At 32.2% G+C, this 27,864-nt stretch overlaps 1 protein-coding gene across 1 annotated transcript in view; it reads right to left on the bottom strand.

Moving 5' to 3' along the window:
• The window catches only part of LOC147079484 (discoidin domain-containing receptor 2-like), a 782,269-nt gene that overhangs the window by 169,056 nt on the left and 585,349 nt on the right, over window positions 1–27,864 (bottom strand). Inside the window, exons 6-7 of the mRNA XM_085941474.1 lie at window positions 22,544–22,653; window positions 4,279–4,384 (exon numbers count right to left, since the gene is read on the bottom strand). Coding sequence (XP_085797600.1) covers window positions 4,279–4,384; window positions 22,544–22,607 — 170 coding nt within the window. The 5' untranslated portion in view covers window positions 22,608–22,653. The remainder of the gene's footprint in view (window positions 1–4,278; window positions 4,385–22,543; window positions 22,654–27,864) is intronic.

The following is a 27,864-nucleotide window of genomic DNA, read 5'->3' as shown; positions in this document are numbered from 1 at the left end:
CAACTTTTAACAAGTTCGATTTCACAATATTATCGGTGTGAGTAAGTATATCGAATATGCTATGACTTATGGCATTTCTCAGTAACTTTTGCGTGTGAGTTTGTGAGTGTGAATTGTTTATTGAATTGGGTATTTTAAAACTAATTTACATAAAATTTAAGCAATCATAAGCGAAAACAACAAGGTCCAACTTTGCTGTTTTCAAAAAACAATAAAAAACTGTTAGTAACAAACGAAATCAAGCGTTTATTATTTCGAAAACAATAAGTTTTTCCACAGTGAAACATACATATTTCTTAGTACAAGTTTAGTAAAAAAATAATCAATCACTGTGCGAAGAAACTTTGTTTTTTTCTAGATCAAGAAGAAAATCAATTAATACTTTTGACACAATACAGCAATATCCTATCGGCAGTAATTTTTCACAAATATCTATATTAAAAGGTTATTTTTGTGTTCGGCTTATTGATTGTCCACTGCTATTTTCCGAGTCTCCCCTCGACAAAGAAAGTAAGAAAAGACCATAAACCGTACCGCGACTCCAAAGATATTTGCTGACAGGAGAAATATTTATTTTATTTGGCTTTGGTGTGTTATTCTTTCATATTTTCTCGACTTCTTGTGAATAGAATAGTTTGCCGGGCGCAGGTTCCGAGACGTTCATACAAAATTAAAGAATGGACCACAGTGAAAAATACATAAATCTCTAACACAATTGTAAATTCATCACTCATTTTAATACATAAAGCATAAAATCCATTAGTCTTAGATTATAAATATATAATTATAATAAGTATTTTACTAACTGTTTATTATTTGTAACTAAAACTTGACCTTTTAACTGTGGTTTTGATTTGGTGGTTCTAGCCCAACCAAGGCCATTTCTTTTCACATTTGCATATAATATGTTATTTATACATAAAGAAGTATAATGATATATTTTCAGTTTTCATCTATCTGGGGCTGGGTTTATAGATCAATTACATAGAACATTCGAATGCTGATCGAAGGGCCCGCTTCTTGAGTCCAAAGATTACGTTATTTGGTTATACATTGGGGTTACATGTGAATTGTAAGTATGTAGTTTGCCGCAGCACAGTTCACCGTGAGCTATCTTACCGGAAAGAAAATATCTTATAGCATTGGGATCAAAGAATGACGCGTTGTTCGTGGAGCATTTTAGAAAGTAGTATTGTTCCAATTTTATTAAATTCAATACGTAAGAACATTAATTATTTTATATAGATTGGTGTCAAATATCTGATCATAACGTTGTCATTATTATCAGATATACCTATGAGGACCTGTAGAGGTTTTACCCAACTCTACAACTGACACGTTATTGTATATGCTCATGTTTAAAGCATAGACATTGGCGAGTCGGAAATGAAAGTGTTGTCTAGAGACCTTCAATATATATAGAGGTTACAAGGACACTCAGCCCTTTTCCAAATTATCAAGTTAAAATAATCAGGATAAGCATTTACACTCAAGAACATAGTTTAATTTAATATAACTCCATGATATCTGCCGTGGAATACTACTAATGTATTTGTGCCATATAAACGATATAAAATACCAACGCGTGTTTTCATTCAACACTGCCTAAACAACATCACATGTCACATATTATTATTATTATATTTGATATGTATTATATATATTATTATTATATGATATTATTATATTTCTAATTTACTTACCTACCTATTTTCTTCTGTACTTTCCATGTATTTCGGACGTTTTAATTACTTAAGACATGCGTTTGATCAAATACTATTTATTTTAATTTATTTCCGATACAACATCTCACGATAAACTGCGACAAACGTAATACGTACAAATTTCCGGATACGTCGTATTTGCTAAGCATATTAAAGATTTTAACAAACAACAGCGATTGTGAAATTAATAATCGGAGACACGAATTCTTTCAACGATATTAAAGCACATTTCATCAAATTCCAACGTAAACTCGTAGGTAAATATGTATATAATTTACCTAATTTATTATTACAGCATAAAACATCTGAAAGAGTATTTTAATTTGATATGATTTAAAACGTAGGTTGATGGTTATTAAAAAGGTTAATTATTATAGCATTCTTAATTATGTGGGTACTTACCCTTTTAGCCAATAAGGAAATTTATTATTATTATGGCACGCAGGGTGGTGCTTATGTGAACAGTTTTTTTTTTATGTCGAATGGCTGAATGGAATAATATAATTAATATGAACGTATGATTTTTGTCAAATTCGGGAATCGAACCGTCCCGTTCTACCATGGAACTCAGAAATAATGGGAACTAAAATACCTAACGGGTGTGGAGAAACAGGCAACCGATATCGTGTGTGGAAGAATATGGGATAAATTTAAACACGTGTAAAGAATACGCTTGCCTTCGTTCTGATAAATGCTCTCGTTTTATGCACTGACGCTCATTTAAGATTGGTGTATTTGAAATTGCAACTCACTATGGCACGTCTATAATGTTTGGTTCATTTTCGTAGGACACTCACACATTCAAGACCCTGGGTCAATTTTTTTTGTATTGGGGAATAGCCTATCGGAATTCTGTTTATTAATCTATTCTGTGCGTTCTACCAACTACAGTCTACACCAGGGGTGTCAACTAATATGTATTTATATAAGATCTGCTTTGGAGAAGAAAATCCTCCGAGATCTAATTTTTATGATATAAAGGACATATAATATAAACTAGATATATTTTAAGGCCAAAATAGAATCTTACTAAGAAAATTAAATAAAACGTTGTACATAGAAATTTTTTATTTACATAACTGTAGTTATTTTATTTTGAGTTTCTGGATGCTACAGAGCTTGAATTACTTATTCTAAATTGTAAGGTTTCTACAATTTTTGTATAATTGGGGGTGTAATTATTCAAACCATTTCTCAAACATGATTCCAAAGGTTCTTACGTTAAAGTTGTTCTGTACTTCGATTTCATAATTTTCATTTGCGAAAACGCTGATTCGCACAACTATGTATGTCAAATCAAAACAGGCGAAAACATTTTCAGCATATTTTAATAGATTTGAATACTTCCAAATTATTAATAATACTATGAATAAATAAATTAAATATTTTTGGCGATCGACCTTATTGACACCCCTGGTCTACACTATTACGAGGATAACAGAAAAAAAGATTAAAACGATCACTCACTCCACGTAAATAGTCATTTAGATGGATTTGGCATATCAACCGATCACATCTTCAAAATGCGACGGGAATCAAAGAAACTTTTGCCGTTAGCAAAAATGAAATATGTCGAAAACAAAAAAAATATGATAATAATCTATACGCCTTACAATACATAAAAATGCGGCATATTCATCATTTTTTGTTTGTTTTTGGAATATTGGATATAACGACGAACATATCGGAAAAATACGTATAATATTATAGACAGAGTGACAAATTTCTGCGGTTTATGAATCACTTCTTCTAAAAAAATCAGATATTTAACAAACACTGATTTTGTCAAAATCAGTACCCATTATCATTAGTAATATAATAGATATATAATAATTACAAGATAAAAAGAACTTTTTATTTACAACGTTTTTAACTTGACTTGACTAACTTAAACGATCAAAAAAATTGTACTTGATAGAAATAATACTGAAATGTCATATTGATTTCCATAGTAACGCACGTATATATTAATAATTTAGTTGCTAGGACCCCAGACCCCTAGCAACCAATTATGATGTCGAAATAACTTTTCATACAAAACAGGATTAACTTAAAATTAATTCAATTCTACTTAAAGATGGCCAAAAGTATTAAAAAAACGCATTGGCATCGTGTTCTGATATATTCCAAAAGTTTTAAATGTCTAGCTAGTCGGGAAGTTAGTTAAAATCGATTGCAAGATTTGTACCGGACAAAGAACCACCGGACAAATAGGAATACGAGCTAAGAAAAACGTTGTAAAAAAAACCATACATACGCTACAAACCGTATGATCAAATGTTTTTATTATTATTATGTATTTATGGTAAAACAAAATCGTGAATACAAAATAAATTATTGTTTTGTAATGTTGTAGTAATTATTATTAATTTTCATTAATATTGTGGCGTGTAGGTATATGATAATCCATGTTCGTGTCTGGCAGAGTACGTCAAATATACACTTTCAACCCAAAAAGTGTTCCATGATCATTCCAGTGAGCACATTATGCAGTAGTTAATGAGGTACCTATTATAAAAACGGGTATGTAAAATGAAATCCTTGTCGGTCTTACCTTCCATGTTGGGGACCCACATTTTTGTCGTCGAAAGACGAGCTGGCCGTTATGTTCCGGTCGTGAATGGCCCCACTTTCCATCCCTAAAGGTGCCCCGCATGATGCTGGAAAAGAAATTAAATATTTTAAAATAAAGGGTAGTTACATATTATTTTCACAAAACTTGAATACCTCATTAAATCATTAAACTAATATATTAGCCTTTTCGCTAGTAATTAAACAACAATCATACATATTTGATATCTTAACATAATAATTATCGTAATATAAAATAATATAAATATTTAGCACTGAGATATGTAGACAAATAATTAGTGAACGGTATAAATCATATCTGATTAATAAAAATGATAAAATTGAATTTGAATCGTTGAAAAAGTTGAATCCTTATTTAAAATTGAAAAAAATAAATTGTTGCTAATAGGTAAATTGTTTAGTATGCAATATTGTATTTTTTTCTCTGAAACATGAACATAATATTAATATCTACAAAACTTATGATTACTTAGAAAAATGGCAAGGCAAAATTTTGTAAAATTAGTACTTAAGTAATAATTATTTATGTCAAGCTAAGCGTGAGTTTTTAAATACATAGCCGTATTTTATTGTCACATCAGTTCATATTTAATAGTGTCTAGTATAATTCAAGCCGTGGTTATAGGTACTAAATAATTATAAAAAGTTTCACTGCATATTATGTTAATTGAGGTAAGTATCAAATTCTTGTTAGTGGATATATTATGATTAATTTAATGTCTTATTAAATTTGATGATTTTTCCATATCAATGGAAGTATTTTTTATAATTATTGCTTGTTTGAGTGGACGAAAAAAATCCTGATCTTATTTAAAATATTTGAATTATGTAGTTACTTCATTTTGTCTTTTCTAATTAATATAAAATCAAGTCATTGTAATGAGTATTTTTTATACCCTGTAACATTGATATTGGTGGATGGGCATAACATAACAATACGTAACGCCGTTCTCCCAATAAAGTCAGATAATATTTATTATTCTCTTCCCGAATGTTTTTATAATAGCCATATTAATTTTAATGAGATAATTCAACATGGGAGAATTCTCTTTCGGCGGCACAACGTTCATTAATATTGAACTTTTGGCGTGAATTTAAAAATAGAGCCTACTGAAAAGCGAATTTCCCCTCATTTTTCCGAATCTGTTGACTAAGTAATCCATTTTTTTCGCAAGCTGATATTAGAGAAAAAGGCTCCCTCCCATTTTAAGCTGTAACGTATTTACGTTTTTCGTTACAAACTTTGTAAGTATTATTTTTTTGAATTACGACCGGGAACTGCGTCTGTCATTCTGATCCAGACAAATGGCGCAATTATTTAAAATTAAATAATAATATCAAATCCTCCGCGCATTAAAATATAAATGAAATATGCGTTTGTCACCATTTTGCTTTGAAAGAAAAATTCTATTTTCGGCTGCCAACGAAGGATTCATTTAGAATTTTCGATAGAAAATCTAACTTCTTATCAGTCATTATGCAAGAGTGTATGTTACTTTGTTCTTAGATATAAACCAGCTCAATTGAACGGCTCTACGCAAATATAATATACTATAATATATTTTAATATCTATTGTAAAATGCGACAAACATAGGTAAACATTTTTTTATAATATTTTGATTATTTATTTTCGACATAATAATTAAATTAGTACTAATATTTTGAATTCGTACCCAAATAAGTAGCTACTTATTTAAATACATACCAACTTACGTCATATAATATATTTTTATTATTATTATAAATAGTGCATTAAACTAATGTGATATTTTTAAAAACACATATATTATTAATACATTAGTGTCATACAAATGTACATCATTATAATAACATTTCTTATCAATGATTATTTTAAGTTACAAAGTTTATCTATATGTAATGGTATTTTAATTACTCGTCTGATGAAAAAATACACGTTGAATAAAATAATACAATTAAAATACACCAAAGTGGACATTATCCATATGTATTCAAAGAAATATGTATGGTCATATCCTATAGAGCAGTGCTACCGACTAACTAAAAATAACTGTCATAGACTATGCATTTATCAATATTTTTCATCAACATTATCAATTAATTAATGAAAATGCACATGAATAGGTACGTCATAATTTAATGATACAACTGATGTGTGATCAAGTGACAATGTAATATAATATACTACTTATTAAAACAGCCGTGCGCACAAGGAGGGGGGGATCGTATTCTGCCCCCCCCCCCCATCCAAGAAGTAAAAAAAATACGAATTATTTAGGTGAATGTAATATTACTTTTTTTTCTTCATATCTAGGACCACATTACTGAAGATCGAGACCCTGTGGCCCACGGCCTGTGACAGTGTGAGATCCGTGGCATTCATGAATTGGTGCAAATATCTAGGGCATCTAATGTTTGCCTTAATATTCTGACGCCGCATATCCAAAAGACAAGACAGCGCGGACGACACAAACGGACACTAACGAACATAATAATTATTATGAATGTTAGGCCACGCGCATTTGATAACCACTTGTGGATGCGACAGGTCGCGATAACTCATTGGGGAGTGAGCGTGCTTATTTATAACTGCTGGTATGGAGAATATACCCGTACCCATCTTGTCAGTAGAAGGCGGGGTGAATACGAAAGTCAGTTATAGCTGCTAGATTTTGTTAACACCAATTTCTTAAAAATAATATGATTTTTTTTTTGAAATGGACCCCCTAATGCTATTTTTCTATGTGCGGACCTGTATTAAAACTTTAAATCTAAGACTTTCTTTCGATTAAACCAGTTTTACAAAACTTTTATTTTAAAAATAAAATTTATGAGTAGTTACCTACATATTATTTACAGCTGTCATTGAATTAATTGGAAAGATATAAGTTATATTGAATACAAATATGTGAGCATTTATGTACACTGTAGAGTGAAATGGATGCGTGGTTTGGGTATCGACTTCTTATAGTAAATATATGAGGGTCGTTAAAACAAATAATCTTCACATTGAAATCAATAGGTTCATAACGAGCAAGAATTTTAACTGCATTGATAAATTAAATGCGTAAAACAAAAATAGTAATAAAAAATGTCGCTGTATTTCAGATTGTAAATGCAGCTGACAAATTAAATGTTAATTTTATTACGGTATTAACATAAAGCTGAATCGTTTAAAATTTTAAACAAATACTACAGTAAATAAAGAGGACATTTCATGTCTACAAACAGACAAAAAAGTTTTGTTAAAAACAATATTTAAAGATATAATTATTATACTGACACAGGCAGGAAATAGGCGCCTCAAATATTCAAGAGAGCCAAAAGAAAAATTTTGACAATCATTATTCTCATTTTCGCATAATGTGGTATATTTTGGTCCCTTTTCAATATATAATAATTTAATGTATAGCTTAATTTTACTTTCGTAAACAGATTTAATAGCTTCATTCCGTTTGATATAAGATATAACTATATACCAAGTATATAGCAGTGGCGAAGGGTGAATTATATTGTACCAGAGACACTCGCCAGACGGAAAGCAGTTCACGTTTCTTAAACACGTGTCGTTTCTTATCATATGCAATAACCCCAAACTGACCACTCCCAAGTAACTGTTGCATTCTTAACTTTATCAAATTATTGTGTGATTATAAAATTATGTTATTAACTAGTGGATTAAAATAATATATAAACCTAAATAGATTGGTATTGTTTTTAATATCCGCTAATCCATAAAATATACACATTGCTGTGCTGGTGCACTTAGGCTGAGTGAATAATATATTGGAAAATGACCTGAGCGTAAAACAACGCAAGTCTGCTCGTCCCGCACAACATGATTAATTAGAGTGTTAATTTTCAATGTCTGTTTTGAAGCCAGATAATTCAGGCAGATTATGTAAATAGCTAACAATCATTTTTCGAAAACAGTCAGTGAAAATATACTCCACCCCTATGGTCAATTATTTATGTAAGGCATTTAACCTAACCTAACGAGCATAATAACAAACGGCTCTCGTAGTCCAGTTCGCAAGGTGCTGGTCTTTCATCCGGGGCTTCGGGTTTGATTCCCGGCGAGGTTATAATATATTTACCAAGCCTGGTATTATTTTACTTCTACTACTTATATAACTGTTTCTATATGCAACTGTAATTTTACCTTGAAACATGGAAAAAAGGAGAAAAAGAAAAAAGTAGCGGAACGTGGCAAGGAAAGGGCATATGTATCGTGGAAAGATCATAAAATAAACCAATGGATCCGCGATGTGATATAGGTCACTACGCATATGAAATGGCGACGGGCTTGACACGTTGCTCGGTGACTAGACAACCACTGGACAAATGCCGTCATACAGTAGTACCCAATGGGCACTAAACGTCCACAGGGATGCCTTAAAGCCCGCTGAATGGAGGAATTAATAAAGTTCGGTGATAAAGAACTAAGGATCGATAAGTGTGGAGAGAGATTTGGTAGGCCTTAATCCAGCAGTGGATCGACCTCGGCTGATGATGATGATGAATACTAATAATATTCAAATGAGATCTTGTTATTACGTGTAGCTAAAATGTATCTAATCACAAAATATCACGCAAATTACCGGTAAGCCGCGAAGTCATTTACTTGGAGAAATATTATGTTGTTTATTCAAATTAAATTAACCCCAGCTGTTGATGATATAAATATATAATATATTCCGACCATGTCCGATCCTGATAGGATCATATGGGGCTCCACAGAGTGGAGGTTTGTATTGACATATTTTGTTTTTTTACGAGAAATGGATGTCAGCCACTTGCTCAACCTATTAGGTCGATACCCTGACACACACAAATTGAAAAACAATATGTGTACCTGCCAGACCCAGGATTCGAACCTGGGACCCACGGCTTTATAGTCCAACGCTTAAGCCGCGCTGCCACCGTGGGTGTGTAATATATAAGTGTATTTAAAAAAAGCAATGGTTTATTAATATATTTTATCACGTGCCTTGTCGTTTATTTGGGGGTGTTTGTTTGATTACCAATTTAAATATAATAAATTATACTTAGTGTCCTTTTATAAACTGGGCAGCCAAACAAGACTCCATTAAAAGTTCTAAAATAGATATTTACTTTGTTTGTGTTCACTTAGAAGTAAGCACCTTGATTTCCATTTCAACAACACTTTACACAAATAAAATTATGCAATGACACGAATCGCGTCTGCGTTAAGAGAAAAACAAGAATAAATAGGTATCACTCATAAACTGGCATAAATTTAGCCATGATAGATAATGTAAATAACGACAAGGGATTGGACTCACAGCATTTTATTATAGACATTTTTTTAGAGAAGAAAACAAAACAATTACTTAGGTACCTACCAGTGTTGTCAACTTAACGTTTTCTTACAAGATCAAGCAATTTTTGAATATGCATCTAGCTTGCAAAATATACATCTGGCATATGGCGTTAAATCGAACATTTCGACACCGCAAACAGCTTTTAAAATTCTTATAAAAAACGCTGGAATATTCCAACATATTTACTTTAAAATCAACATGCTGACCTAAAATAAAAAAAATAGTATCTCAATTTGGATAGCGCTTCAGTGAGTATTAAAAAGCCATTAGTTAAAATTTGTTGGAATTAAGTATGACTTCTTTAGCATAGTGGTCTATATGCGTGGACGCGATAGATAGAGATGCAGGTTCGATTCATGTGTCTTACTTTTTTCAATAAGATTGTTCTATTCGTTATTCTCAGAAGTATTCTCAAAATTATGTATGTTATACTTAATTAGAATGTTACATTCTTAAATCTTGTGAATTATTCGTTGAATAAAAACATAGTTAAATGATAATTAATGTTTATGTTCCAGACAACATGGCTTGACACATCATATTTTTTTGTTTCCTCTACAATCCTATGTGGATCAGGGCCATCTCAGGAAGAGGGCTTCGTAACAGATTTTTATTTTACGTAAAATGGATATTTGCCACTAGCTCAACTTAATAGGTCTATGATTCATGCTTTGGGACATACTGAAAAAAGTCAACACGGATTTTGGCAGACCCGGGTTTTGAACACGAGACCTGTGGTTATATAAGCCAACGCGTTACCATCACGGACGCTATAAAATACGTAATGTTGTCCACATTTTCTATGAAAACTATCACTATCTTTCTAATACTACCTACTGGACTGTTTTTATAAAAATTATACCTTCTCAGTATTAAAAAATACAGGTTTTTCCAATCAACCAATAAGAGCTCCATTCCGGATTTGCAAACCCTTGTTCTAAATCAATGATACTCAACCTTTTTTTTCTTCGGGCCAAATACATATATTTGTAAAGTAACGCGGGCCGCATCACTACTGGTGTGACGAAAAAAATATGAAATCCCCCCTTTTTTACAAAACATTTTTGAGATTTTAAAAATTATGCGTGTTTTTTAAATTAATCGTGTGCAATAATAGCAACACTCTTATACCAGATCTGATGTGGACCATAATGACAATCCTCTTCGGGTGACACTATCTGTGCGTCAAAGTCGAAAGGAATCTCAAGATATACGAAATTCCTGATAATAAATGTGTTTCGGGCCGCACATAAAAGCTTAAAGGGCCGCATGTGGCCCGCGGGCCGCAGGTTGAGTATCGCTGTTCTAAATGCTAACGTTGCGAAAACATCATAAGATTCATAAGTATTTAGTGATTCAACAAGTTTTTAATTACAGTCAGAAATTTCTTAGGTCTTGAGTGTTGCATCCTGACAAAGGATGCAGTTAAGTAGGTACCTACGTAAGTAAGTATTCATTTGTACCAATTAAAACGTCGGTTTAGCGTACAGTAATAATATGATGTTTAGCATTCGGAATAAGCGGGTACGATAGCCTTTTGCAAATTGCATTTGTTTGCCTTTTGAACGACTAGAATAGAATTCGTTGTATTCTGTTTGAATAAGCAATGAATTAAGTAGTAGTATGTGTAAAATTACCTAGTAGGTAAGTAGGTAGGTACTACCTAAAACTTTTCATCAACAAAGCAATACATTATAATATTATGTCTTGATCCAAAATTTTATAAGTAGATATAGAACTTTTTAAATACTGGAAACGTAAAATTGCCAATACATGATTATAATTTATAAAACCGGTAAGTCACATATAATGCCTATATGTATGGAATTTTAAATGATATGTAAATTAAATGATCAGCTATGACTTAAGGCGATACTTCAGTGAAACGGCAAATAATTTTCAACTATAGGCGCGACGAAATTTTAGACTCGCTGGCAGTGTTGCCATGTCTACTGAAATTTCAGTATATCTACTGATATTTTTTGATAATATACTGAATTTTTGATTTTTTTCGAAATTCAAGAAATCTATTGATATTTGTGTTTCGCCATAATTGTAAGTTGACTGATGATTCTTTTAATAATAAACTTGAAATGATTTACGCACGACCTTTTTTGATGTGTTACACTTCTAAATTGACGAAGAAAGCATTGTAACTCTACCCAAGAGCGCCATTTTACCCATTAATATCATCATTGATCACAATAAATTTATATTATTAGTTATTTTTATTCTTATTAGTCTTAAATCATATCTAATATACTACTACATTTTCTAAAATCTACTGAAATTTTATGAAATTTACTGAATTTTTTGGTCAAAATCTACTGAAATTTTAAATTTTGATTTGGAAACACTGCTTGCTGGCACTCGGAGACCGAACGTCGAGGTGTGAATATGTCAATTTGTTTCGTGATGGCGACGGGGGTATTAATTCTTAAATCGTGTAAAGATTACTAAAAACGTTACCCATTTACTTGAAAAAGAAAACATATCAATGAATATATTATTATTGTTACTAATAGAACAATAAACAGAACATTAAATAGATGCATGTTGGATTTATGTGAAAAATAATATTTCGTTCGGCATGCGTCATTTGCACCCGCGACCCGCAATCCGCGCATCGCCTAGCCACGATATTTTTAGACCATGCCTCAACTGAGTTATAGCCATGTTTAAAAATCGAACGATCTACAGAAACTGATTAGGTACATATTTAAAATAGTGTTTATATGTCTCGTATATTTATTGCAAAAAGGGGTTTGGCAGCTAATAGAAATGGCCAAATTGTTATAATTTGAAATCAAAATAGATAGAAAAAAACTAATTTTAGATACTACCAACCCAGTCACCCATGAGATAAAACAATCATTTACCACTCATGTTAAATTGTGGACTAAATCAGTTATCGAAATTAAACGCCTCAATGCATAACTTAAAAAACCTCAGAGACATACTTACTAGTAAAAATCTTGGAACGAGTGGAAATCTAAAACACGTCTTTAGCTTGTTGTGACATGGCTATGAAATTAATTTATTTGTTAGATATAAACCTAAGGAGTATAACTATATTATTTTTACACAGTTAACAATCCTAACAACATTAATAAGATATATATTATCAATTTAAATAGTTTACTGTAGCCTACTAAACTATACCTAAGACAAATTGTACAACAGAATTAACAGTAACACAATACTAATTAAAATATTTTTTATTAGTTAGCTGTCGGTTCAAGAACCGAGGCACATAACGTACACTGACTTCGAGAGCATTACTACTAAGCCATTTCGGATTCCATTGTAATCTTGACATCTGTGAATGGTAATTATCGTCTTTGAGGATGCCGACAGGGTGGGTACACACTGTCTACACATCTTCACATATCTAACACACAATATATTTATTCACTCATTAGAAATTCTAATGGTAATTGCCGGGTTGACAGCATGGAGCATTGTCGCGCCAACCTGATACTACAAACTACAGGAACTTAATATTCAGTACATTTGAACACCCACGATGGAGTAATGGTAAAACATCCGCCTTTGAAACCCGCGTCTTTTGATGAGTCCAGATCAATATACACCTATTGTAAACAAATAAACATTATACAAAAAAGTTATATAAAAACAACTTATAAACATTTAAATTTGTACATAATATGACCATGTTATTTTGTATTTCTCTGCGAATTGAAAAATGTATAGATGTAGTGACATACATGCAAGTATGATCAGATTTGAGAAGAAAGTTTCATCGGAAATAGTGACGCGTGGTCTTGCGGAATCTTTTTTCGATTAAAGGCTCAGATCCCATTAACGCCATCGGTTGTTGATTTTTTCTGTTTGTATGCCCTGTATATACGCAGACATACTGTGCCGACTGGCTTCAATGTCTCCTACGGCGAAAGGGTCGATAAGTGAGTGGAGGTCAGGCGCTGCGTTTGGTGGTTCATATCAGCGCAGACGATAAATAACACGATTTTGTACGAGGACCATCCACAGTACATTGAATTTGAAAGCAATGTTTTCAGATCTGTAGACATGCGTTCAGTTTCAAGAAATGATTGTGCACGCGCGTTTGTGGCTCAGTATTTTTTTTGAAATCATTGTATAATTAATTGTTCGTGGGGATATGTTTACTTGTCTGGACGAAAAGTTTCAATTAAAAGTGTTTTCCATAGTATGTTCAACTGAGAGCATTTGAATAATGAGTTCGGCGAATCACTGCCATTCCTCGTAAAAAGTCTGTCAATATAAATTCCGTTTAGGAACGAACATAGTATTTTATCTACTTCTTCTCCCGCGGTTGATAAAAAATATGCGTTTTGTTGTTAAATCTAGGGGAAGATTGCCCAAGTCGTACTGCCTCCTAAGTCGTACCACTGCAATATTTCGGCAAGCGGGGTCACAACATTTATCGATCAGAAAGTGTACTAATCAGTAATTATTCATGTTGAATTGCATCCAGAAATACGCAACCAAAACATTTCTCAAAGAAATATTCATTTGGTAAGTATGTTGGCTTTCTTAGTGTTATATTTTTGGTTGATTCGTAAGCTTATAATACGTATCAGTATTGTAATATATAAATAAATGTCAATTATTCCCGATTTGACAGGGTTTAATGATATTATTTCGGAACACGAATTACCTGTTAACGTCGCGGTTATAAATTTATGTTGGATTTTATTTTGAAAACCTTTGTGTCCTAAGTCGTACCTGCGTCGAAATCGTACCGGTACGACTTAAGATTAGAAAATGTTAAATGTTTATAAATTATTTTTATTTATTGTTTCTGGTTCTTCTATTCTCAATTATAGACGCCCTTAGCAACCAAGGAATTTCCAGGCGCTACATAAACATATTGAACAGTATATACAGTGATGCCACAGCATGCGTGAAACTCCACAAACGGTCGTGTAAATTCCCCATTAACAAAGGTGTCCGGCAAGGTGATACCATTTCACCTAAACTATTCACCGCTACTCTTGAGGACTTATTTAGGAAACTTGATTGGGAGAAAAAAGGTGTTCCAATTAATGGGGAGCACCTCAGTCACCTGCGCTTTGCAGATGATATTGTTATACTCTCACAAGACCCGAAAGACCTCCAAAGTAGAATGCAAGAACTCGCGGATGTCAGTCAAACGGTCGGTCTAAAGATAAATGTCTCAAAGACAAAAGTGATGAGGAACTGTATTTCGGACCCTGCGATTATCTGTATTTCTGGCACCCAACTCGAGCAAGTCAGCAGCTACGTCTATCTCGGACAGCAGGTGTCCATAGACGGAAGCATGCACGATGAAATTGCTCGAAGAACAAAGCTCGGATGGAGTGCTTTCGGACGTCTGAATATTATCTTCAAAAGTGACCTACCATTATGTCTTAAGCGTAAGGTGTTCAACCAATGTGTGCTACCCGTGCTCACGTATGGCTGCGAGACGTGGACCCTCAACACGAGAGATGTCCAAAGGCTAAGAATCACACAGAGAGGCATGGAGAGGTGCATGTTGGGCATCACGCGAAAGGACCGTAAGAGGAACGAATGGGTTAGGAAGCAGACAAGAGTACGCGATGTAATAGACGTTGCCAAACAGCTGAAATGGAGATGGGCGGGACACATTGCTCGCCGAAAGGACGGCCGCTGGACAAATGCCGTCATCCAGTGGTACCCAAGGGGTACGAAACGGCCACAGGGTCGCCCTAAAAGCCGCTGGATTGACGAACTGGTAAAGTTCGGCGGAAATACGTGGCAGCGAACGACACAGGACCGAGAGAGTTGGAGAAAGCTTGGGGAGGCCTTCATCCAGCAGTGGATTGACCCCGGCTGATGATGATGATTGTTTCTGGTTAGGGTGGCAAAATGCTATACAACACGTGAAAGAAGGATGATATGACGCTAATTTTAGAACATATATGGAGTGGTTTAATGTGTTTTAATAAGGCAGGTAGAGATTTTAAAATCCTGAAACCAACTTTGCAGCATCATCAATTAGGCATAAACAAACAGGCGAAGTTTAGGAGGCCAAAGGAATTGACTGACAATATGGAGCACGTAATTGCTTTGGAATTATGTTTATATTGTTTAACAATTAAAAACCGTTGAAGTTAAGCTTTTCAAGTTTAAGTTGAAAATGAGACAAAACTGTGCCAGTATGACGTTCGCAAGATTGATAAGAGTATACTCGTATTTTTATGATTATTTATCTATATGTTTCTACTCATCAAGAAGGAGGATAGAAATTACTATTTATTGTAAGTGAGATTTATTCTTCATGTTTATTTTTTCTAAGTACGACTTAGGCTATATTCGGTACGACTCCTAAGTCGTACCGACCGAATTTTTTTTAAAAATCAACTAAAAACGTGTTAAATTATAATTGAAATTAATAAAAAAACACAATAAAGTACGAAATAATGTGAAGAATTGGGTTTTAATTCCCAAACGATCGAAATTATAGCCAATTTTCCTCAGGATGTACGACTTAAGTAACCTTCTCCTACGTATGTCAGATATAAAGCAAGGATGCCATAGTTTGGTCGATTGGGTTAAACAACCATTCCTCATTTGTAAAATGTTTGTTAATATTACCTTTTTTGTTAAAGCTATGCTCTACAATCTACATTATAGGTACATAGCCAGTGACATCTCTAGGCAATGCCGCCTTTGAGCAAACTTAGCTACCTACTTACATATTTTATTATTTATTTTCGGCTGCCTTAAGAAAAAATACCAAAAATCTTTAAAATGACATAGACGCCATCATCTATAGAAAATTAGAGCATTCTCATTGTAGTCTTAGTTCAATGAAAACAGATACGCTTGACTGACAATGTTTAGTATGCACTATTTATATCGGATCTTAACTGCCTACCTCCACCCTTTGCCACTGACCTATAGATGTTATATACCAATTAATGAAATATTAAGTTATCATGACTTAAGTCGTCGTTTTATAAATGCATTACAAAATTTTCCGGTTTCAATACTCTGCGATATCTACTATGATAAATTTATTACCGCTTATGTTAAGTTATATATATGTAATTAATCATGTAATTCTATGTAATTAAAATATTATACAAAATATAATTGGTTATATAAAGTTTAGACTCTACATTTATTAATGTTTCTTAATGTGTCAATGCCCAATGAAAATATTACAAGCAGACGCGTTTAAAGATGCCAATTACTCAGTACCTAACTAAGTATATAACAGAGTTATTAACAATTACTCAGTTAGTGAATCGCGGAAACTCTCAAAGTTAATTATGAAATTTAATTAAGGCTTGTAATAAAATTGTAATGTTTGTTGTAATGCATAGCATCTGTTTGACAAATTGGATTGATTATTAACTGTCTAAAAACTCGACGGTAAATAAAGCCGAGTCATGGAAAATAATTTAAGTACTTACCTATTTCAGGACGTTTAGTCAACTGGAATATTGGATGTTAAATGTCTCACATGATAAACATAACATGCAAGGAAGAATTATAACTTCTTTAAAATATGGAAGTCATTAGAAATTAAGTGGACTAAGAACAGAGAAAAATAAAATGAGCTTGAAAAGGCCTTCATTCAGGAGTGTATTAATGCAGGGTAATGGAGGCTGATGTTTAAAAACAGGCTAACGCAAAGTATTATTAAATCATCAAAAAAAATCTCAGAAATACACATCATAAAAAATATTGGTGCCGGGCCATATTGTGCTTTACCAAATTTAGCCAAAATTATTTTTAGTGTATTTGTCCAATAAAGAATATTACATTTTTAAATCTTTTGATAGGTATTATTCGTAGAAAAATTAGTCTAATTTTTAAATTAACATTAGTAAACGAAATTCCAGATAAATATCAAATCTCTGATGATTGTTCTAGTCCTCGGATATGGATCACAATATTGGATCATTCGTATACTAATAATAATAAAAAAAAACTAATATTTTTCGACAGAAGTATTCCGATAGCAATATTTTGAGCCAATGAAGATGGGATCACATACCGATGACATAAAAACAAAGTCTACGACGAATTTACTGATCCCTATGTACCCAATCTAAACTCGAAAGCATCAAAGTTTCCCGCGATGGGTTGAATTGAATTGTCCGGCCCAGAAAGTTTTTGATGCGAAACCGTCTGAGCAGAGTGACGGACCAAAGATACGGTAGTTGGATGGCGTAACCAACGATATGCAAGAAGTCGGCAACTTGCTTAAATCTCAGAGCCTACTCCAGGCTGTGGTGCTGCACCTGATGACACTATTAAATACAATATACACACATATATATATATATATATATATATATATAATATAATAAGTCAAAATATGTTTATTTGATTTCCTTTTCTTACTTGACCCCAACTGACATCTAAATTAAAATAGTATATTTAAGTTTGTTTGTTCAAATTACCTTTCTCGCCAATTTGAATTCTGAATTTTCACGACAGATCTAGTTTGCTACTGTTCAATATTGTCGATAAAAGGAATTAAGATGTTATAAAAACTAGTAATCAAATTAAATACAACCAAATAATTACAAGATAAAAAGAACTTTTTATATAAGTACAACGATTTTAAATATTCTGTTGAATCATATTAACTTGACTTGGACTAGCTTAAACGATCAAAAAAAATGTACTTGATAGAAATAATACTGAAATGTCATATTGATTTCCATAGTAACGCACATATATATTAATATTAACTAGCTGAGCCAGCTGGCTCTCGCCAGTCTGTCTCGCTAGGTCTTGCAGACAGCTTTTCATCATAGTGACTTGGTGTTGGATTTTAATATAATAATTGTAAAGTGTGTATAGACGGCGCAATAGTTTTCCCTTCGGGATGGATTTTCATTCACGTCAGACAATTGAAAATTTATCTGATTTGTCAGTTTTACGATATGCATGTCGTCACTGCAAATACAAATTTGGAGTCATGTGCGTAGTCTATTCTGGAGTCTGGCCTTCTCAATATCATCTGACACCATTTCAGGCTGCTAAGCCTAGCAAAACAGCTGGCAATCGCCGATTGCTACCACTGTCATTTTAATTTTAATACAATATATGTGTAGGTATGTGCTCGTCCATTTAAATATGATACATAGTTATACATCTCAATCGTGATTATCATAAATAGCGATCCAATATAACGCGAATATTAATCTCTTTCGGGTCCCATTTACATAATAGAAAAAGGTTAGCAGCATAAAAAATAAATTTTAACATTATTTTGTTTCATTGTCTATAAAAAATAAATGCTTGGAGCCACAGAATAATATTTTTAAAATCATATTTTGTTTTAAAAATTAACCTTAAACAATATAGTTTCCCGGTGCGAGACATTCATATCGAGACAAATGTTGATAAATAATGAAGTAATACATATTATATCTGATAAGAATAGGAATTTATAAGACCTAAAGATGTGGAATCAGCTTAAAAAGGCCTTCATCCAGCAGTGGATTGATACAGGTTGATGACGATAATGACGATATAAATAGGTAGGTATATAAAATCACAAATTTAAAAAAATATTGCAGTTTATATGACCAAGAAGAGTAGAATTAGGTTGGGATAACCTTCATCCAGCAGTCGATCGGGATTGGTTGAAATACCTCATACGATATGTCCATAGCCTGTCGACGCTCCAAGGACAGGAGCAAACAGGATAAAAAAAATCCAAAAAAAGCAGGAGAAAAAAGACCTTTCGAGCGAGATGACGTTATGTTAAGAAGGAGTTGTTAAGTTGCGAGTAAAGATAATAATGTTAAAAGATAAAGCTATTGTATTAAATTTAAGTTATTGTGAAGTTATTTTATATTTAAGTATAACAGTTTTAACGTACGCTGAGTTATTTATTGTGAACCCTTCCTTACTCCCGGCGAGTTAAGAAATAACGGGAAAGATGTATCAAAAAAAAATGTGGTGAAATGTACGAGGTAGCAAGTGGCGCCCCACGATATTATGAATGGGAAAATATAATATCAGCAATTTTGATAAATATAGTAATTCATATGACCGACAGAAATTCAAACAACTTAGAGAGGCCTTCATCCACCGGTGGATTGATTCAGGTTCATAATGATAATGGAAATATAAATATATATAATATATTATCACCGATTTTGATAAATACAGCAATTCAAATGACAGAAAGGAGTAGAATCAGGCATGGGAGGCCTTTATCCAGCAATAGATGGGTTCAGGTCAATGATGATAAGGACGATAGAAATAGGTATAATATAGTAGTAGAATCAGGTTGCGGAACTCTTCATCCAGCAGTGAATTGATCCTGGTTGATGATGATGACGATATGAATATGTAGATAAATGTAATATCACCGATTTTGATAAATACAGAAATTCATATCACAGAAAGGAGTAGAATCAGGCTAAGGAGGTCTTTAAGTAGTGGATTGGTTTAGGTCGATGATGATGATGATGACGATATGAATATGTAAATAAATATAATATCACCGATTTTGATAAATACAGAAATTCATATGACAGAAAAGAGTAGAATCAGGCTAGCGAGGTCTTTATTAAGCAGTGGATTGTTTCAGGTCGATGATGATGATAATGACGATATGAATATGTAAATAAATATAATATCACCGATTTTGATAAATACAGCAATTCATATGACAGAAAAGAGTAGAATAAAGCTAGGAAGGTCTTTATTAAGCAGTGGATGAATCCTGGTTGATGATGATGATGACGATATGAATATTTAAATAAATATAATATCACCGATTTTGATAAATACAGAAATTCATATGACAGAAAGGAGTAGAATCTGGCTAGGGAGGTCTTTATTAAGCAGTGGATTGGTTCAGGTCGATGATGATGATGATGATGACGATATGAATATGTAGATAAATATAATATCACCGATTTTGATAAAAACAGAAATTCATATGACAGAAAGGAGGAGAATTAGGCTAAGGGGGTCTTTATTAAGCAGTGGATTGGTTCAGGTATATGATAATGATGATGATGATGATGACGATATGAATGTGTAGATACATATAATATCACAGATTTTGATAAATACATACATTCATATGACAAAAGGAGTAGAATCAGGCTAGGGAGGTCTTTATTAAGCAGTGGATGGATCCTGGTTGATGATGATGATGACGATATGAATATGTTTTTAAATATAATATCACCGATTTTGATAAATACAGCAATTCATATGACAGAAAGGAGTAGAACCGGGCTAGGGAGGCCATTATCCAGCAGTGGATTGGTTCAGGTCGATGATATAAGAATGATAGAAATAGGTATAATATCACAAATTCGTTAAACCGATAGTAGTAGAATCAGGTTGCGGAACCCTTCATCCAGTAGTGGATTGATCCTAGTTGATGATGATGATGATGATTATGATGACGATATGAATATGTAGATAAATAACATTAGAAATTCAATACTGTCAAGAATACAATCAACGTAGAGAGGCCTTCATCCAGCAGTGGATTTATTGAGGCTCGTGATAATAATGGCATTATATATAGATAGGTAGATAATAATATTATATCACTGATTTTGATAAATATAACAATTCATGTGTAAGTAAGGAGTAGAATAAGGCTGAGGAGGCCTTCATCCAGCAGTGTATAGGTCAAGATTGATGATGATAGGGACGAAAAAAATAGGTAGATATTATACAATATCACACATTTTGATAACTATAACAATTCGTATTAATTTCTTTCATTGTTTGCAATGGCAACTTTTTTAGTATGGAAATTAGTAGCCTAGGTAATTATTCAATAACAAAAATAGTGGGTGAACAGCCACAAAGTATTTAAAAAAAATCAAATTTGGAATATCACATTATCTATGAAATGGCCGTCAGTGGCGTACCCGCTGTCAAAAGATATTATACGTATTAAATTGTACCAAAATTATGGTTTTTTCACCGGAAAAAAGTGCGCCAATGCCTACATTACGATATTTGAATAAAAATAATCGAATTCGTTTGTCAAATAAAGGATTAGAAGGTCTTAAGCGACAAAGACGTCATTCTGACAGGCGTGGACAGTAAATATGGCGATCGTATACGGTGTGTAAGAAAATATCGGATATAAACGTCAAGTACCTGTAAAATCATTGAAAATTTGTGAAATGTGGTCAATTCAAACGGTAGATGAATCGGTAGCGCACATTTCGAAGTGAAGATGTAAAAATAACAATAAAATGTCGCTTAAATGAGCCGTTAGTGAATTTTCCAAAATCTCTTAGGATAATAATAATGAAAGATAATTTAGTAGCTAGGACGCACTTAGCAACCAATAATAGTTTTACTTTTTACGTATTTCTTCCGAAATAACTTTTCATACAAAACAGAATTAACTGAAAATGAAATCAATTCTACTTAAACATGGCTAAAAGTTTAAAAAAATGCATTGGCACCGTGCTCTGATATATTCTAAAAGTTTCAAATGTCTAGCTAGTCGGGAAGTTAGTTAAAATCGATTGTAAGATTTGTACTGGACAAATAAGAATACGAGATAAGAAAAACGTTGTAATAAAATACAGTTACCTTAAAAAATAACAAAATTATTTTTGCACTAAGCGTATTTTTGTTTTTATTTAATTTCAATTAATAGTTTTTGTATGACATATTAACTCCGTCCTGTCAAAAACAATGAATGTTAAATACGAGGTGTCGATGTTCAGCCATCGATAATTAGATTTCAATTTGATATTCTTTTATTTGTCATAATTATTTTAATATTGACACGTAGTGTGCCTAGATATTGCTGTTTTGATATTGAAAACGTAATCATTGCTGTTTTGTTAAGTGAATATCGTTCAATGAAGCGACCTTGTGTAACGCTGGGTACCTCAGTTAGTACAATGTAAAATTAGAGTGAGTATACTTACTTTGCTCAAAAGAGTGTGCTGTGCAGACGATTGATGTAAGAAAGAGTCCTAGCAACATCCTCATCGTGTTGTCAATGTTTACTCCACTCTGACATTACACTGAGTCAGCTCTGAAACAAATGAAAAAAAAGACTATTTATATAAATACATATTTATCGCATTTAGTAATAAATATATTATAGAACATACATAATTTTGAAAAACACTTTCTGAGAAAATATATTATAACCAATAGAAAAAAATCTTTTTTAATAATATATAAATGAATGTAATTAGTGAATCCAATCCCGAGCCAAAATCTTGATCCCGGGATTTCGGGATTACGATTTGTCGATTATGGGATCGACATTTTTTTCAATAGTTATTATAAATTTCTATATATACAAATAACGTTGATAAAATCGGTCAAAAATAAATTTGGTATAATTTACACTATTTAAGACATTTTATTGTTAATATTGTGGACGTTCAATCTTGGAAATACATAGGTTTAATGGAGTAAATAATATTGTAATATCTATAAAATAATAATGTGAAAGTAAAACAATTTATTTATTTATGAAAAGATAACAAATACAAGTTCAATTAAAATTTAAAAAATGACAAATGCATTAAAAAACATGGTGGAATCACTTTGTTATAAGTGCGAAGCATTGTTTTTTCCAATCTTTCTCATTTTTATTAATTTATGTGAAAAAATAAAATGAATTGGCAACACATGGGTAATAAACCAAACTCCATTCAAACTCAGTTTATTTCTAATGTATTTGTATGTTATTAAAAGTATTTTTTCTGTTATATTTTCGTTTTTATTTTATTTTCCATGAAAAATGATAAAAAACTCAATCACGAAAGTTTCGGGATTATGTTTACCAATCCTGGGATTCATAGGTATCGAAAATAGTTCGGGATCCCGGGATTGGAATCCCTAAATGTAATGTATACCTCATACGAAACCGGGTACTTCAGCTAGTCAATTAGCAGTCGCAGTTAATATCTCGAAAAGATCAAGTGCAATAAAAATATGGATTATGTACCTATATATGTACAGAAGTGTAGTAGTTGCTATTTGTTACATATAGTTACTGCGTATTCTGAGTGAAATAATGAAAAATTATTTGTTAATAAAACTCTATTAAAATTGTGATTTTAATTAATTAATTTGTATTTTATTATCGCCTACTTTGCAGCGCCTTGAATAAAAACTGTTATCACGGCGCGATGTAGCGATAGCAATTTATTCTAATTTAATACTAAATGATGCAGTATATCTCGTTTTAAAAAGAAAATATCTGTATTTTACGTCCATAAAAAGTTAATAAATGGCGCTTTCCTTCCGTAATAAAAGCGAACCGGAAATTAAAAGAAAAAAACTAGCATCGAACAACGGGGAGGGGGGATTGATAATATCATTGAAAATGCATTTTTTTTTGTCTCGACCAAATAAGCTTTACGATAAATTTATTACGCGTGATAGATTTTGAGTATGCTCCATAGACAGCAGGGATTGCAATTTCGAACAAAATTTTCGAAACCGGGATTAGTACCTATTCCCAATCTTGATTGTCGAATGATACGAGCATAATAATGTCAAATTTCAAATTTCTTTATTTTACATATAATGAACATAACCAATTATAAATTCAAAGCGAAAATACAGAGATATGTTAGTTAATAATACAATAAGTAATAAAATAAGAAATAATATAATAAAATAACAAAAGTAAAAGTAAAAGTAGATGGAAGCACACAAAGTGAACTATTGATAGACCCTATCTTAAAAACTTATAAAACAACGTCCACCTAAATTCAACTCATGTAAGTGCAGTAGGTATATCAACATTCGAAGCGATTTCATTAAACATGGTTATTGCTATATGTCATATTGCTTTATGTCGTAAAAATATATTTGTTAATCTATTTAAAAATATATATTTTGAAGACTGAATAGGTAAGCAATTAGAATCTTGAATCTAGTGGAATTTGAATTGATAGAATCATCTTCAGATTGTTTCCATTTGGCTTAATAATATAACAATAAGTATGTCGATGTGTTAGAGTTAGATTGTTAGAACATAATAATATGTCCAGTGTATGAAATATGTGTTATGAAACACGTAGGTATATATGGTTAGTTCAATATTTACATGGGTATATTTTTCACCGATTCTACTATACTGAAAAAAATAAGTATATTTTAAATGTGAATCACAGTTTACTAAAAAAAATCAAGGCAATATAAAGGTTTTTGTTCCTAGGTACCCGCTAACTACATCCTAAAAATTGAATCAATTAACACAAATGGAAGGAATAACGATATACCGAGTCAGGTGGCGCGACCTTGTGCTTGCATTATCTTCCGATGCTGGAGCGTGATAGGATGTAGTACAAAATTACATAATCTTCACAATAAAATTACTTTTCACAGTTTTCATATTCTCTTAAAATATAAATTTATGTTGTTACTTACACTATTATGGATACATCTAAAAATATAATATATATTATTATATAAGTACCTTTTCATTTTTCTTTTTCAGATTTTTTTTTTATATTTCATATTATCGTTAAATTATTAAAACTAATGACCGAAGGTACTTGATGGAATTTGAATTTAAATTCTTTTTAATTTAAATAAAATTTATTGTGATCCTTGACTTAATAGGTAGGTGATATAGTTTTTATCTACTTTATTTTATTGTATTAATTTGTTATAGGTATAAGTCAGAATTTATTGTATTCGTTGTGAGTGTGTATTTATCTTTTGGTCAGTGTATATAATGCCTGAAGACGCTGAAAGGCGAAACCCGGGTCGCAAAAAACGACTCAAATAGAATAGTACAAAACATAAATCTATTAGAGTTTATCGTTATATTATCATACGAGGCTATATTTTACTATCTGTAGAGCCTTTACTGGTTACAATATTTTTTTAATCTTTTTTATTATCACGTTTTTATTAGCTCGTATTCTTGTTTGTCCAGTAGAAATTTAAAAAGAAAAAAAAAACAAAACTATCTGCCTACAGAAATATGATAGAAATTGTTAAGTCTCACTTCCTCTTTGTGGCCATCGTGATAATGAATTTGATCACCCCGGAATAGGTAGGTACCAAGCCAATTTTCTCTTTCGTCTGCAAGCCTTGTGACCTTGTTAACTTTATTCAAATCGAAAAATATTACACTAGAAGACAAAAAATAAATAAAAGTTAAACATTGTCCAAAAAGGTACGAAGCAAGGTGTAAGAAAGATATTAAGTAACTTCTTAAAATAAGACTGAAGAAATGTGTAAGTAACTTTGATGTATGCGTACCAAACTACTTTTTCATGTTCTGAGGTAAAGTTATACGGGGTATGTTATAGATGTACACTGAGATCAGGTGAAAAGGTGTACATTAGGTTGTCGGTATACGGTTGATGGATGTTACCGACCACAGTGTTACATCCTTTTTCCATTTTTTGTTTTGTGTTAACTCTTAAGTGGTAAGAAACTTGACATATTTTTTTTTATATAAACCTAATGTTGGTAGTGCTATGCCCAAGTGCTAAGCCGAGGGTCTCTGGTTCGAATCCCGAGTCTGACAGAATTCACATATTATTTTCAATGAGTGATTGTAACCAGAGCATGGCCCCAAAAAATTGACAAAGTGGCTAACATGCATTTCTTGTTAAAAAAAAACTAGGTAAAAGTAAAGTTAATAGTATTCATACATGCATTTATATAGATAGCGCTACAGAAAAAAAGTGAAACTGACATGACACTCAGCTCAGGAGACCCATTATTTCGAGGGCGACTGATTTGGTAGCAGCTATCAAATCCAAAAAATAAACGGGCTATAAGCCCACCTAAACAAATGATTGACAGTTCTGAGGATGAGTTTATTGCGCAAAACAGATGTAAACGTAATAACGCAATTACAGTAGAATTAACAAAAATATTTTTTTTTCAAAATCATTATAGTAATGGAGTTCCAACACGTAAACGCTAGTTCAATTAATAAATACATAAGTATTAATATGTTTAATGTATATTATTAAGATAGGTACATTTTAAATGTAAACCAATCGTAAATAAGTCATTGTCGTAGATGAGGATTTTTATTTGCGCAAACAATACATAATATGAGGTTTTGGAATTATTTAGAAGTGATCAAATAAGCTCAACCTCAGTTTAATAACTGGTGCTATGTACAAATATGTAGTCATCATCTATTACGATAATGATTGTTGAATAAAATTAACCTGCTATTGGCAATGCCAATTGGGATGGCGATAACTCTGTTCAACCAAATCACTTCGGATATTGACATATTCCACCTGCGTGAGGATGAGTAGGTATAAGTGAGCATTGTTTTATAAATTATTAAAATATAGTCTACGGTTAGTACGTGTAAATTGTACGTATTACATTTAACCGTAGCACAGTTCGCCGTGAGTTTTCTTATCGGAAAGAGATGACCGTAGGCTATAATTATGGTCATCTCTATTTATAGCATCGAGATGAAAAAAATATGCGTTGTTCGTGGAGAATTGCAAACCAATTTTATTAGATCCTAACCTAACCTAACGAATAATCCAGTAAATCGGATATTTTAAAAATTTGTTTGCCGCTGGCTTCCTGTAAAACGATAAGAACCGTGTTTTATTTAGACATGAATTTTATCTCAGTACTATAGATACGACTCAAAGAAGTTGGAAGATCTTTAATATACGACCATATTATATTTCCGATACAACATTTGACTGTGAAGATACGGCGAACTGCATACGTACAAATTTCCGAACACGTTAATAACTTAATACTGCATTATTATATTTCTTTTCTTCTATATAGGTACTTAATGTATTTACTATTATTTGTTTTTAAATGTCATGTTGTGAACGTATTAAGTTGATAATTTTTAAATTTCACTATATTATGTAAAATAAATATAATTTCATTTGATAAGATGGGCATCTGGACTGATATAGTGACAGACCTAAAAACTTATCTAGAGAATGGATGGGGGAGCCACGGTCGAAAACTACCCAATCAAGACTCGCAACTGGACAGAATCTGACATTCAAATGACGTTGTCAAAATGGCGTCAATGTGATGGTCCGTAGTTCCATTTTTGAACGTTCTTTAGATAAGTTTATAGGACTGTACTATTGGTTTGGCATCGCCATTTTTTTTTGTTCGATTCTCTCGCGCTCTCAATTCTTTTCTATGGTATGGAAGTATGGACGCTGTCGATGTCACGGAGACTTGACGCTTTCGAGATGTGGCTGTATAGACGCATCCTCAAAATTCTTTGGACTGACCGGGTAACAAATGTTGA

The sequence above is a fragment of the Rhyacophila brunnea genome, unplaced genomic scaffold (genome assembly GCF_057557595.1).
Source record: "Rhyacophila brunnea isolate RB1 unplaced genomic scaffold, BYU_Rbru_1.0 scaffold_1, whole genome shotgun sequence".
NCBI lineage: Eukaryota > Metazoa > Arthropoda > Insecta > Trichoptera > Rhyacophilidae > Rhyacophila > Rhyacophila brunnea.
Note: the sequence above shows the minus strand (reverse complement) of the source record. Positions and strands in the feature narration are given on the sequence as shown.